The sequence below is a fragment of the Theropithecus gelada genome, chromosome 1 (assembly GCF_003255815.1).
Source record: "Theropithecus gelada isolate Dixy chromosome 1, Tgel_1.0, whole genome shotgun sequence".
NCBI lineage: Eukaryota > Metazoa > Chordata > Mammalia > Primates > Cercopithecidae > Theropithecus > Theropithecus gelada.
In genome coordinates, this window is record NC_037668.1 from 99,824,807 (window position 1) to 99,839,732 (window position 14,926).

Here is a 14,926-nt window from a genome sequence, read left to right on the forward strand (position 1 = left end):
TTTTTTTTTGAGACGGAGTCTTGCTCTGTTGCCCAGGCTGGAGTGCAGTGGCGCAATCTCGGCTCACTGCAAGCTCCGCCTCCCGGGTTCACGCCATTCTCCTGCCTCAGCCTCCCGAGTAGCTGGGACTACAGGCGCCCGCCGCTGCGCCCGGCTAATTTTTTCTATTTTTAGTAGAGACGGGGTTTCACCATGGTCTCGATCTCCTGACCTTGTGATCCACCTGCCTCGGCCTCCCAAAGTGCTGGGATTACAGGCGTGAGCCACCGCGCCCGGCCTGAATTTTGGCACAGTTTTGATTTACCGTATTGTTCTAATATCAGACCTTACATTAGGCAATATGTAAAACTTCATGTGATAATTTTGCTTAGGAAAATATGATCCATATATTTACATAGAAAATCTTTTGGAAGCAAAATACTATTTACTGAAATGTATTTTCTCTTTCTGCTACTTCTTTATTCCCAACTGTAGAAAAGTAATGTTCGATAATTCTGAATATTAGAATATTTAGAAGAAAAAAATGTGTATTCTGGAAGACAAGCTTATATTAAAACAAGAATTTTACTAAAAGTAGCTCAATTCACCTTATATCTTATAAATCATAGTAGCTAAATCCATAACCTAATGAATGTCAGTATATTCACAGAAAAGTGAGGTAATAAATTCCTAGAATCTGGTCTGATATATCCTGCCATGTAACCATAGCAATTCTAGCCAGAAGGGATTGTGTGAAAAGAAAGCTGAAAATGTCCACCTGCAAAATGCATTAATTTTTTTAATTGTTATGCAATATTTCCTTGCCTAAAAAAGCTTACCCCACATAAGCACAGATGGTGAACCTGAGTTTTTCTGTGAAGGTATATTTGGGGAAATAATCTTAGATCTGAATTTGTCTGTGAAGGTACATTTGGGAAAATAACCTTCATTCTGAATTTGTCTGTGAAGGTATATTTGTGGAAATAATCTTGCTGAAGTCTAAGATCACAAATGACACCTGAAAAACTTATTTTTCCCCAGTTTCTCAAATTAGGCATAACTATTCTAAATTGTTTAGATATCAGACCATTGTCTCTCTAGACCTCAATAATACTGCTTCATATATTTCAACAGATTAAATATTTCCCACTAGATAAAGTACCCAGGGAATATAATGATAGTCCTGGTCAAGCATAGGGGCTCATGTCGGTAATCCCAGCACTTTGGGAGGTTAGCCAAGGTGGGTAGATCACCTGAGCCCAGGCGTTTGAGATCCGCATGGGCAACATGGCAAGATCCAATCTCTACAAAAAAAAAAGAAAAAAATTTCAGGCAGAGTGGGGTGCACCTATAGTCCCAGCTACATGAGAAGCTGAGGTGGGAGGATCACCTGAGGCCAGGGAGGTTGAGGCTGCAGTAGGCCAAGACTGAGCCACTATGCTCCAGCCTGGACACAGAGTGAGATGCTGTCTCAGAAAAAACAAAACAGAACATATATATATATGTATAAAATCATCGTCCTATTAACTAATGAGGCATATCTTCCAAAATGCTAATAAGATCCTGTCTTCATAAGTTGCAAAACTGGACATTTCAGATAAATAGAAATAGAAAAAACAATAGAATGTTCTTAGGCCTGGTTCCATCATTACTACTTCATTGTGGGGAAAATCTGTAGGGACCAATACAATCTTATTTTCATCAGTAACTGAACTTACTTGGTCTTTCACCCTGTGATCAGTAGTCAGGTATCGATTAGTCTGCCTGAGCTCAGTGTAATTTGACTTCCTTTGAACTTGTATTATAATGTAAATTGGGTAAGTAAAGAATGATTTATGGTAGAACAGGTAGGAATCCCCTGCAAAGGGAATGAGAATGAGTATGTACACCCTTATAAATGTAACTTTTATTTTAAATATTTGAGATCACTTTTAGCCAAATTTTAGAGAGCAAATAATAAGCATTTTCTTACCAGCAGATAAATAACATGTATTTATCATATATGTTCTTAGAAATGTAGCTCTGTTATGTAGTTAATGATATAAAGAAGCTATAGATCACATACAAAAAACATCGACAATTTTGGGAGACTTACTCCTAGTTTTAACTAGTAGTAGCTCCACTAACAAGTTATCTTTTTTTTCATCTACCTAAGATTATGTTTTGTAAGTATGAAGGTGCATTCCTTAAAGATAAAGATATTTTGGGTAGGGTAACATTATGTAACAGGTAATTAAGCCATTTTTATTTCAATGGGTTATTATTTGTTTCCATGCTAAATATATTAACAGCATGTAGTTTGACTCTTTGTCCATTTGTTTGTGTTTTAGAGCATGTCGAAGATTGGGTTCCCATGTATAATTTTGATCTCCTCCACAGGTAAAAATAGATCCTGAATAAAACAGACTGGGATCCAATGCAAGAGTCTTGTTGTGAGCCATTATTGCATCCAGACAACGACTGTTTCAACATCTGTAGCTCTGTAAAATTTTTGTTAGTGGAGATAATTTTTCTTTGGTTTCATTTTTTGACTTGTTGAAAATTTTGAAATTTTCACTGTTGCAGGACAATGGCTTAAATTGTCCAATGTATGTATTCTTTCATGCCACTGTTTTTTTTTTTTTTTTTTTTGGTTTTGCTTTTTTTTTTCTTTTCTCCTTTTGATCTTTTGGTAAAAAGCAGGCCCATGTCTTGTGATGCTGTTTATTTCCATCAGCTCAAACTGGAACAGAGTGTGATGTCCTTCTCTTTCAGTGTGTCTTGTCAAGGCCTTGCTATTCATTAAAAGGACGTTAACATTAGACAAAGATGTACTAATCTTTGGAGACTATGGCTTTACACTTGTGGCTACATAGAGTAATTGCTCTCCACATAATCATTGGTAAGTATAACTCTGAAGTATCTGCACTCGAATTACTATTCAATGACTAATTGGGAAAAATAACATTTGTGGAGTTTTGCCTAAGAAGGATAGGTTCTAAAATTTATTTGTAGATTAAGGTGGTAATCAAAAAGCTATCTCCCTGTTATTGGAATGGCATCTTATTGAATTTATTTTTAAGTTTATTTTTTTACTTCCCTGCACTTCAGTATAAGTTATAAGTAAACTTATAAGTATAAGTTTACTTATAAGTTTACTTATAACTTATACTTATATACTTATATAAGTTTATAAACTTATATAATGAAAGCTGTTATAAGTAAAAGCCTTATGAATGAATGCTACGGGTACCAAAGAGATGTTCCTTATACCTCACTGTGTTGCTCTGAGATAGCTCACAGCAGAAATGCTACTTTATTCTGAAAAACAGGATCAGAGTACTGAGAAAAATAAGTTTTAACCTATGAACTATGAAATGAATAACTGATTCTGTTTCTCTGTATATATTGGCTTTCAGAAATCTTACTGAATTTTTGCTATGCTCTGAAAGTATATGGAAATCATATTACAAATTTTGTGATCTAACCTCACCTCTGACTGCATCCTACTCTTCTCTTGTTTATTTTGTTCCTCCTATCTATCTTGGTGTTCTGAATACTTCTCCATAAGCCACTTCAAATCCCTTTTAACATAAAATAGAATATTAATAATAAATGATGTTTGAATGTCTTTTCACTTTATAAAGGCTTTCTCAAAATAATGACTAAGCAAGAGATAAGGATCGGATATTGTCATAGTTTAGGATCTTTGTGAAATGAATTCAAACAAGATAGAGTTTAGAGTGCAGGATGTTTATTAGGCAATATCCTTATGATCAGCCCCTGGGGATGGAAGAAGAAGGAGATGGGTTTGAATATAGTAAGAAGTAGAGCTTCAATGGAGTCTGGACAATAGCCTCAGCTGCCCATGTGGAGCTCTGAACCTAAAATGGCCCATCAAAGCTCTCCTACATTGGGCTAAAAGGAAAAGGTCTTTATACTCCTTGCCTCAAGCAGTCATTGGGTGTTAGCTACTCTAGGCAGGCCTTGACTTCAGCAAGGAGGCTCTCTGCAGCTGAGACTATCCTCAAAAGGGCCCTGAATATTGTCTTCTAACTACACTCCCAGTATCTAGAGAAAGAATCCCACCCTTGATAAGGGAAGTGAAGCACCCCACCTATTACAAATACTCTAGGTGAGTTATGTACCCTAAGGAAATTACAATACCCTGGAGAAGTTAAATATTTTTGAGAAGTTATTTTGATTATAGAGTTATGTGCTAGTCAAATCTCCTTCTACTCTGACCAGAGAAAACATAGAGTATATTTCCTTGAAAGGGAATGAGTTGAGCAATAAACACTTCATATGTGCTTATTTAATACACAATATCTATGAGTGTCTAATCTGTGTTCTATACAACCCAGACTTTAAATGTCATGGAGAACTAAAAGTAGGAACCATGTCTTAGTCCATTTTATGCTGTTATAACAGAATATCCCCGATTGGGTAATTTATAATGAACAGAAATTTATTTGGCTCATATTTCTGGGGGCTGAGAAGTCCAAGAGCATAGTGCCAGCGTCTTCCAAGGGTCTTTGTGCTGTATCATCCCATGGCAGAAAACAGATGGCCAAGAACAAGAAAGCAAGAGGGGGCCTAACTCACTTTTATAAGAAACCCACTCTCACAACAACTAATCCAATCCCATGACAGCAATATTAAACCATTAATGAGAGCTCTCATGAATGAATAATCAGCTTTTATTTGACTGCACCTCAGACACTGTTCCTTTCAAGATTAATTTTCCAACACATAAACTTTGGGGGACAGATTCTAACCATAGCAAAATTCCTGACATATATTCAGGTGGGAGGTGTTTATATTTCATGTTTCTTATCATTACAGTATTGTACTAGGGAGCCCTGGCTTCATAACAAGTCCTCCAGCCTCACACACTTATACACTTATAAACAAAGAAATGAGTTCTTTGTAAATATATCACATAGTTCGAAACAGTGAACAATAGGTCATTTGATTTATCAAAACCATGTTATATATAGGTAATGAAAAATTTTATTACTAAGTCTATTAGCCAGTTTCCACCCTTTTAAAGCCAGGCTCCAAATTATCACATTCTTCAAATTTCATAAATACATAGATTACTCAGCTCCATTGGATAAAGAAAAAATGTAAAGAGAAATGAAACGTACTTGTGGAGTAAGTAGTAACAGGGGCTATCTGTAAACATTAGTTTGCATGGTGTTTGATAAAAGTTATAAAATATTTTTCTTTTTTGACTTAAATACATTTTTTCCTATTAAATCAAAGCAAATAATTGAAGTGGGATTTTTATTACTGTTTTCTATTTGTTTTGTTTTTGTATGTTTTTATCATTTGTCTTTTTTTGACTGGTATGGACCTTAAAGATCTTCTTGTCTTATGTCCCTTTTGAAATGAGAAAGCCAGAGTTCAGAGACTTAATAATTGCCTATTTCCAGATTAGAATCCAGGTTTTCCTATTCCTACTTTAGTGTGTTTCCTCCTCCATTGCTCCATTTATTTATATTAATAGCTCTAAGAAGTCAAGCACTAATAAATTTCTCAAACATAGTGTCTGTGTTGACAATATATCCACTTTTTATCCCTTTTCAAAATGATTAGAAAAGAATAGTTCCCTGGAGTACGTGCAACAGTTGAAGGTGAGCTTTGTTTTTACCAGCCAATGTATGTTTGACATCAGTGATTAATACAGTTTTCCCTCAGTTGCTAAGCTTCTTTATCTTGGTGCATAAAGGACTGACAGATTGTTAGGCAAAGAGCATAAGTTTCAAAACTATGCTGATACCCCTGGGCATCAGACAATCTAACAAATTTAGGGACTGAAGAGGTGTACACATCAGTTTATTTTTGTTCATTGAGAAGAAATGTAGTGGGGTTGACTTTTTATGACATTTATGTAGTACTTGAATTGACTGACAAGCCTATTAATGTATTCCCTGAACTTTATTAATGTAATATGAAAAACGCCTACGTGTCAATCAACTTCTAATAAGTAATTACGTTCATAAATACTGTAAAATTATTAGCTTTTAATTTTATCCAATCCTATACTTTCAAAACAGTAACATGGATTTTTCTTTTTCTGGAGGAATAAAATATTATACTGAAGGAACATTCAATAAGTACATTCCTAACTGCTCAAAAGTTCACCATCATCTAATGACCAGCAAAAAAGAGTACTACAGTAAGACGTGTAGCAATTTTAAAAATGTGAACAATATCAACCAACATAAGTAATATAAAGTTAGTTTAAAAATCCTATGAGAATTAAACATGTACCTAGGCTGGTCTTAAATACCGATAGTCTGGTTATTTAAAATATAGGCCTAATATGGAACAAGAGAGAATGGAAAAAGGAAAATGGGATATATTTATTCTTCAGAAATATATCATTTAAATTTACAAGTTTAAAATGTACAAGCAAAATGTCTGTGTCTTAACTAACTTGAACATATTATTGTTCAAGTGTACTTTCTTTTTTCACATAATGAAAATCTTTTATAGTCTTTGAGCTAGAAACTCAAGTCAAAGGGCAGAGAGCTGAACAAGAGAACAGGATTAGGCTTGAATAACATAAGAAATGTGTTTTGTCTTACAATCTCATGTCAGTTTCTGAAGCTGGATTAACTCCCACCCTCTGGAGTCCCTGAATAATCTCTGATTAAAGATAGACTTTTGTGAAAATGTTATTATGTTGGGATATACCACTTTTAAATAATGAACATCATCACAGTCTGTAATAATCTGCAAAAAAAAAAGAAAAATCACTGAGGAAATTCATTGACTTATTTTTCAATTTTTACTTTCCTCCTTAAAGTTAATTGTTTAATAAGTTTAACCTTATCACAAAGTTAAAATATTTGCTGTACTAACAATTGAAGCTGTGTTTGAATTCAAGTTTACCTGTACGTAAGGAAATAAAGCTCAGTTAATAAGGCTATAGATTAGTAATCTTTTTCAGACTTAAGCTATGTACCTAAATTAATTTTCAGCCTTGACTTATTGAAGGGTAAACTCAAAGAGAGTACAACTGACTTGCTCACTCAACTTTCCTACTAGGAATTAAACATGCATGCTCTGGTACCACATTATCACATGATTCGTTATTAATTTTACTTAGAAATATGGCAACATCAGTTTCAGTTCCACAGAGCATAATATTTCTAAACAATGAACACATGATTAATTTATAAAGCAGAAAGAAATAATGTAAAAGGGCAAAAAATAAATGTTTTCCATTCTCCTAGCATAATAATTGCATTTTTCTTGAAAACCATTTGTATTTTAGGGTACATATGCTCTTACATTTTAGTATGCAAGAGAAATAAAATAATTTGATGCTTCTGTTTGTATCTGGAGATTGAAAGTTAGCTAGCATGCTTTATGATCTACTGAAAGTAAATCAAATATAAACCATTGTGTACATGTATTCTCAATTACTTCATATTTAAATAAAGAAATCTTAGAAGGCTGATACTTTTCATTGTGACTTGAATCAAAGTAAACAGAGGTTGGATTGAGACAGAGTATTTGAATGGTTGGCGGACTGCATTTAAAGAGTTATTATGCATATTTCAAAAAGTTCTAATATTTCCATGTATCTATTGTAGGTTTCAAATATTTAATGTATCAATCATGGCTCTCAAAGATTGATTGAAGGGATGAATCAAAGGAAGATATGAGGTGAATCATTTACAAACGTCATAATGTGGTGTTAATGGATATTTCTTTATCTTTGTAAGTAGGGATTTGTATGCCCGTAATGGTCATTACACTTCTTAATGACTACAATACTTGCATACATTTTTAAAGTGTGTGTTTGTGTGTGTGTCTTTCAATTCAAAGTCAGTCAGACGACTTTTTCATTTTGTCTGTATGACTCTTAACGACTTTCTGATATCTAGGAATGTAAACTCCTAAAAGCAATGACAATATACTTCAACAAATATTTCAATGACAATGAATATTTCAGCATTGTTAATTGTTTCCTAGTCATTTTGATACCTAAATATTAAGCATTTCTAAGCATAGTCTTTCACAATATAGCAGTTCTGAAAATACATACCTTGCACAGTTAGATGCACCTGCATTGTTCTGGGTGTATGTTGAGTCTGAACAGAACACGTGTATGGGCCATCATCTGTCACATCTACATTCTGTATCTGGAGGCTGTAGTCCCTTTTATTCAATGTTGAAATTGAAACTCGAGGATCCACTGACCACTTATCACCTCCCGCAAAAATAATACTTGACCGGTTCAGCCAGGCACCCTTTGAAGCTCCATCTTCCAAAAAGCACCTAAAAATTACAAGAGATAGAACACTATTAATCAAAATAAAAATGAGAGACAACATTATTTTGTTCTGAGTGTTATTTTCTTTTGCTGAATAATAGCACAGCATCAATTGAAAACATCAGACATTAACTCAGGAAACACGAACATACTGATGTATCTTCCATTCCCAATACAAATGTAAAACAATACTTGCATACAATTTTTTAAGTGTGTAGTGTGTGTGTGTGTGTGTGTGTGTGTGTCAACTGAAAGTTAGTCAAAAGTCTTTTTCATTCTGTCTGGATGACAAATTTAAATAAAGTTAAATTAGTTTAAACAATTTTGTATGTTAAAGCCTATTTCTTCGTTTGAAATTATGAGAAACAGTAAAGGTCTATGATTTAGACTGACCTGACCCAATCTGACACTGAATATAATGTACCAGATGCAGAAATCATAGAACCATATAAGGGTGGGTTTATTTATTTATTTATTTGTTTATTTCTTTATTTGAGGCAGGATATTACTCTGTCGCCCAGGGTGGAGTGGCACAATCTTGGCTCACTGCAACTTCCATCTGCTGAGTTCAAGCAATTCTCCAGCCTCAGCCTCCCTAGTAGCTGGGATTACAAGCGCCTGACACCGTGACTGGCTAATTTTTGTATTTATAGTGGAGACGGGGTTTCACTATGTTGGCCAGACTGGTCTTGAACTCCTGACCTCAGGTGATCCGCCTGCTTCAGCCTCCCAAAGTGCTGGTTTTATAGGCTTGAGCCACCATGCCCGGCCTATAAGGATTTACTTTTTTTTTTTTTTTTTTTTTTTTTTTTTTTTTTTTTTTTTTTTTTTGAGACGGAGTCTTGCTCTGCTGCCCAGGCTGGAGTGCAGTGGTTGGATCTCAGCTCACTGCAAGCTCCGCCTCCCGGGTTCACGCCATTCTCCTGCCTCAGCCTCCCGAGTAGCTGGGACTACAGGCGCCCGCCACCTCGCCCGGCTAGTTTTTTGTATTTTTTTTTTTAGTAGAGACGGGATTTCACCGTGTTAGCCAGGATGGTCTCGATCTCCTGACCTCGTGATCCGCCCGTCTCGGCCTCCCAAAGTGCTGGGATTACAGGCTTGAGCCACCGCGCCCAGCCATAAGGATTTACTTTTAAAATAGCTTGCATTTGCACAGTGGGAAGCTTGTACACTGAAACTATAAACTATGTTTCACTGATAAAACTATAAACTGTGTTTACTGAATGCTGTAGTCATTAGATATAACAAAGCTAGTGTAACACTTTTATTAATAATGTTGCTCGTTTTTGCAATTTATTGATCAAAGCCTTTTTTTTTTTTTTTTTTTTTTTTTTTTTTTTTGAGAGGGAGTCTTGCTCTGTTGCCCAGGCTAGAGTGTAGTGGTGCAATCTCGGCTCACTGCAAACTCCACCTTCCGGGTTCACGCCATTCTCCTGCCTCAGCATCCCGAGTAGCTGGGACTACAGGCACCCGCCACCATGCCCAGCTAATTTTTTTTTTTTGTATTTTTAGTAGAGATGGGGTTTCACCGTGTTAGCCAGGATGGTCTCAATCTCCTGACCTTGTGATCCGCCCACCTTGGCCTCCCAAAGTGCTGGGATTACAGGCATGAACCACCGTGCCCGGCCGATCAATATTTTTTTTTAATAAAGCATTCATTTAGCCAGCAAACATTTATAAGGTATCTATGGATTTAAATAGGTATTGTCTCTTGCTGTCTAAAAGTTTTAGTCTAGCGAGGAAGACACAAGAGCAAACCAATTATTACTATACAGAAAGGAAAATATTTTTATGAAATCACACACAGGATGCATGAGAGATCAAAGAGAGTTACTTGAATCAGGGCATTGAAGGCATAGAGAAAGGCCTTCTGAAATAGGCAATGTCTGAGATAAAGAGGTCAGTACTGTAAGATATGGCATTCTAGACAGAGATGCTATGCTATATGTAGGCAGCACCTATAGGCATTTCAAGGAATGACAAATAACCATGAGATATATGGTAAAAGGCATGAGAGATGGAATTGGAAAAATAAAACCAGATCCACATGATGATGACAAGCATAATAACAATTACTAGATTTTAAGGCCAAATTTGTAGCCATATATTTAGTCATATTCTGTAACAGGTTTCAAAAATACAGCATTATGTTTAATAGTAGTCAGGCACATCAAGCTTTAGAACAGAAGAAGGCTGTGGTCATATACCAGTGATTTTGCTGAGGCCTGAAATTCTGTTTCATCTTGAAAATGTTCTGTTACAAATTAAAGACTGGTTTTCTTAAATGAGTACAAAGCACAGCTACAGAACGAAAACACACATACATAGAAATAGTTTGACAGCATTTCCACAGAGCACCTTGGGGGATTGAACACAGTGTTTTGAGATTGCTACAAAATTGCAAGCTGAAAGCAACAGGGTGGGCTGCTGTCAACTGTATGAAACTAATCAGTGGGTGAAAAAGTAAGGAACAAGGTACATTGCAGAATCTAATTTGCAGTCAGCTTTACCATCTACAGAATCCAAAACGGAAGTCGTAAAGGTCACTGTTAATTGAAAAGCTTGTCCTTATGTATTTACTAAAGAAAATAAAACCCCCTTTAATGACGTAATTAAATAATTCCAGCATATTGTTATTCTTAATAATGTGCAGAAAGAAGATACAGGGGACATATTTCCCATTTCACAAGATCACATTTGTGCTGGTACAGGACAGAACTCTGAAATACCACTGCTAGGACTGTGATAATTCTAGTGTGTCATTTAGTATCTGCATTCATCAAGTGTTTCTGTGTAACCTCTGCATCTATGTCCTTCGCATGTTTTTCTATTGCGTGTTCATAACAACTCTTTCAGGGTATAGACTGCAATGCTCTCGATCACTAGAAAATAAATGGAGATGTTTAGGTTAAATGACTGGCCTAAGCCACGAAATTAGTGGGTGCCAATGTTGAATTCATAATCAAGTCTTCTCTTTCCACATTCAATGTCCTTTCCACTGTAATGCAGATCAAAGACTTTTAAAATAGGTTTCCGAAATGGGAAAATGATTAGAATGTTGCAGAAATTACTGCAAGTAATTTCTTATTTACTGAATGTGACCAACTGCTTAACCTGTCCTAGTCTAAAGGAAGCAGAAAATTAATTATTAGTGGATGTTTTACCATGAAAGTCTGATTTAGAATGCTCTGTTGGGCATTTCCATTTCCCTAGAGGCAGTAGCAGCTTTACCTTTATTTTGGGGGTTTTAGGGAAGACTGCAGAGATTAACCAGTAATCTTAGCATAAGCACTGTTCCTCAATTCTGGCATGACATTGGCTGCCACAGAAGAATAGAATTCAACTTCTTCATGATGAAAAAGATGGAAAAAAAAAAACCCATCATTTATGTCTCCTTGGCTTCAATAACTACATTTTGTAATAGTCATTGTTCCCAACTCAAAGTTTTTCAAGATACATGTTAGTAATACTCTTGAATGACAATCAGAAAAAAATATACATATTTTCCTTTTGGAAATTTTGTGGAATTTTGTAGAATTATTCTCAAACTACACTATTATGTTAGAACATAAATAACCCAAATTACCATACATGGAATTTTACAAATTTTGAATGGCAAGTTTATGTAGGCATGGTTATGTTATGAAATCATATAGAGAATACATGTAGTTTAAAGATCCAGTATGAGATGACTATAAAGAGCATGTGAATAGGCCAAACATACACACACACATGGCTGTATGCATGTGTGGGTGTTGTTTTTTGGTCATTATAAAGATTCCTTGAGAACAAGAACTGTATCTTCTTCCTCTGTACCTCCTTTTTGTTCTCTACTTTACATCCTATTTTTTTTTCTTTACAATACAAAGAGATATTGCTTGACATGTGTATGTTGTATTAAGAAATTTTGTAAGGAGGGAAGCTATGTAGGGTACAATGGGGTGGAGGGTGAGGGCCAAGTAGAGAAGCATGATACCAATTTATGTTTGTACTCTTTGGGTACCAACATTTTTTTACTTGGTTTAAAAAGTCTAGGGTCTACAAATATAAATTTGTTGGAATCCTAGCCCATACGGAATTTAAATTTTAGCAAGGATGATAAAGCATGTGTATGAACAGCCGTCATGCAGAACAGGAAATGAAAAATGTAGTAATTAAATTGTCATTATAATTGGATTATTGAGATTCTCTGAGAGTCTCTGGCGTCTGCCCTTGACCCTTGTAGCCAGATCCGTTCTTCCCACAATAAGCAGAATGAACATTTTAGAGTTTAAATCAGATCATCAACAACTCCAAGCCTTCTATTTAATTCATAAGAAAATTTATAATTCTGATAGTAGTCAACACAGTCCTATAGAATCTGGTCCCCTGATGCTTTTCTGACTTTACCTCACATCCCCCTTTTCCACTTTGCTCTAGGTTGTGATCCTTTAGCTGTGCTTCCAACAAGCCAGGTATTCTCTTTCCTCAGTTAGTTTATATTTGCTATTTCTTCCTTGAAATATTTTTCCCCTAAAGTTCTACATAACTTGTTCCCTATCTTCCTTAGGTCTTCATTAAATGTCCTAATGTATTAAATAGCAAAAACACCACGACTGTTCCAACACTCCCTGTAGACATATTATCCATTTACTTGATTGATTGTTGTCTCTCTCTTTCCACTAGAAGCAAGATCCAGGAATTTTGTTTATTTGGTTGCTTCTATATATTCCAAGGGTCTAAACATAATGAACGATAAATATTAGCGTGTATTGAGTGGATAAATGAAGGTAAAAATTAGGAAAATTTTGGAGAAAGGAATAGTATGATAAAGTGTATCAAAATTCCCAAAGTGCGGCATAGTCGGAAAAGCAAAATCACACCCATGTAAACTATAACATGTAATTAAATGCAAATATATATAGTACAGACAATAACTGGTGAATGATACAGAGGATGTGCTAAGCAATCTAAATCAGTAAGTGAAGAACTGAGCTAAGAATTCAGTGATCAGAAAAAAGGCAAGTCAGGGGCAGAGGTGGGCAGGGTGCAGGTGGCAGATCAAGCAAATCATCCATACACACAGATACTTGAAATAAGAAAGAACTACAGCATTTGACTCTACACTTCAGAAGCCCTTTTAAACCATTAGACATTCTGCTTAGTATGTGCTAGGAGTTTTGTTAGGCATTTTACATTTATTATACCATTTAAACCTAGAATAACACTGTGAGCCAGATACTACTATTATCTTCATTTTTTTAGATGAAGAAGTAAAGGTACTGGCAGGTTGTGATTGGACAAAGCAAGGTGGCTTGCATTCATAACCACAGTGACAGACTATGCTAGTATTTTTAGAGTCAGGCAGCAGCAAGTCAGGGGGTCTCCCTGTTTAGAATGGAGGAATTAAGGGGTAAGGGAGAGTTCAGTGAAGTGAGGGTGGTCAGATCAGTAATGGGACAGCATGAAGTAACACTTCTCTGGTCACAAATTCAGATCTTTTTTCTTTGGACTTCAAAATGGAACATTTTAGCAGCAAGTGATCTTAGGATCCCTTTGAAATACAGACAATGAAATAATCTGAATAAAAATGTACAAAAATAAATATATCCTCTAATCGAGTATGGCATAGCTTTCCTTGATAGTGGTTTTTATCTTTCACTTAAGAAATCTGCTAGACTACCTTTTTTGCAAGGAGATGAATAAAACAGTTCCAAAAATATAGTCTTCAGCATATGCTCTGTTGACACTATACCAAATATCATGATAAATACTTAAATTTTCAGTCAATCATCTGGATATTTTGTACACATAGTTCCAAACATCTGGCTATTGGAAAATATATGCAAAAAACCTTGAACATTTCTTTTTGCTTCATGGTTGTTAATTATATAAACCCAGGCTCACAATATTTAATTCTTTTCGAATAAGGATGGCACTGCTGCCTAAATTCTTTTAAGAAGCCCCCTTAAAGGATGTTACTACATATTGGGCAGGTCTCTGTTTTGGGGGTATGAAGTCCCATTTGGCGAGATGTTATTTGATCAAATTGTTAGAATAATTCTAACAGAATATGCCTGTGATACTAATTCCTGTGGTGATTAAATCTGAAAGGTGGACATCAGAGAGTGTAGTGAAAAATAGCATATTTAGCGTATTTGTTATTTTTTAAAGCTCAGTTAAGTTAAAAAGCCTGTGGCTGCTGAGGAATGATTTTGGCCACTTACATCTCAATTTCTTTGTTGCACAGTCCAAAAACATAAACATTCTCACCATTACCAGTATTCCGCACAGCAGAATTTATTCAGCTGTATGGATAAAGAACAGCTTTTCTCAAGATATGTTGATTAATGAAAACTCCTATTAAAGGCACCAGTTAATAAAAAAAGTACATTTTTCTCTTGGACTCAAAGCTAAACTGAGTGAAAATAATATTCCTTATGAAGAGACTTACCAGCTACCTTTACTGCTGTCTCTTCATTGCACCATGAAGTCCTAAATTTGACAGAAGGAGAACTTTTCAAAGCATATTAACAGAGTTCAGAATCCCATACAATCTCCATGATGATTCTGCACACAAAGAGAGTTTTGATATCCTGATTTCAAGACCAAATGAGGTAAGGCAAGTAAAGCAGAGATTATACGGAACAGAAAAGAAATTCCACCATCTTTCTCCCCTATCTTTGTTTTTAAGGC

General features: G+C 35.4%; 1 protein-coding gene across 2 annotated transcripts in view; it reads right to left on the minus strand.

Annotated features, from left to right (window-relative positions):
• The window catches only part of NEGR1 (neuronal growth regulator 1), an 884,450-nt gene that overhangs the window by 521,481 nt on the left and 348,043 nt on the right, over positions 1–14,926 (minus strand). For both annotated transcript variants that reach the window (XM_025362722.1, XM_025362711.1), the window contains exon 2: positions 8,024–8,256. In XM_025362722.1, coding sequence (XP_025218507.1) covers positions 8,024–8,256 — 233 coding nt within the window. The remainder of the gene's footprint in view (positions 1–8,023; positions 8,257–14,926) is intronic.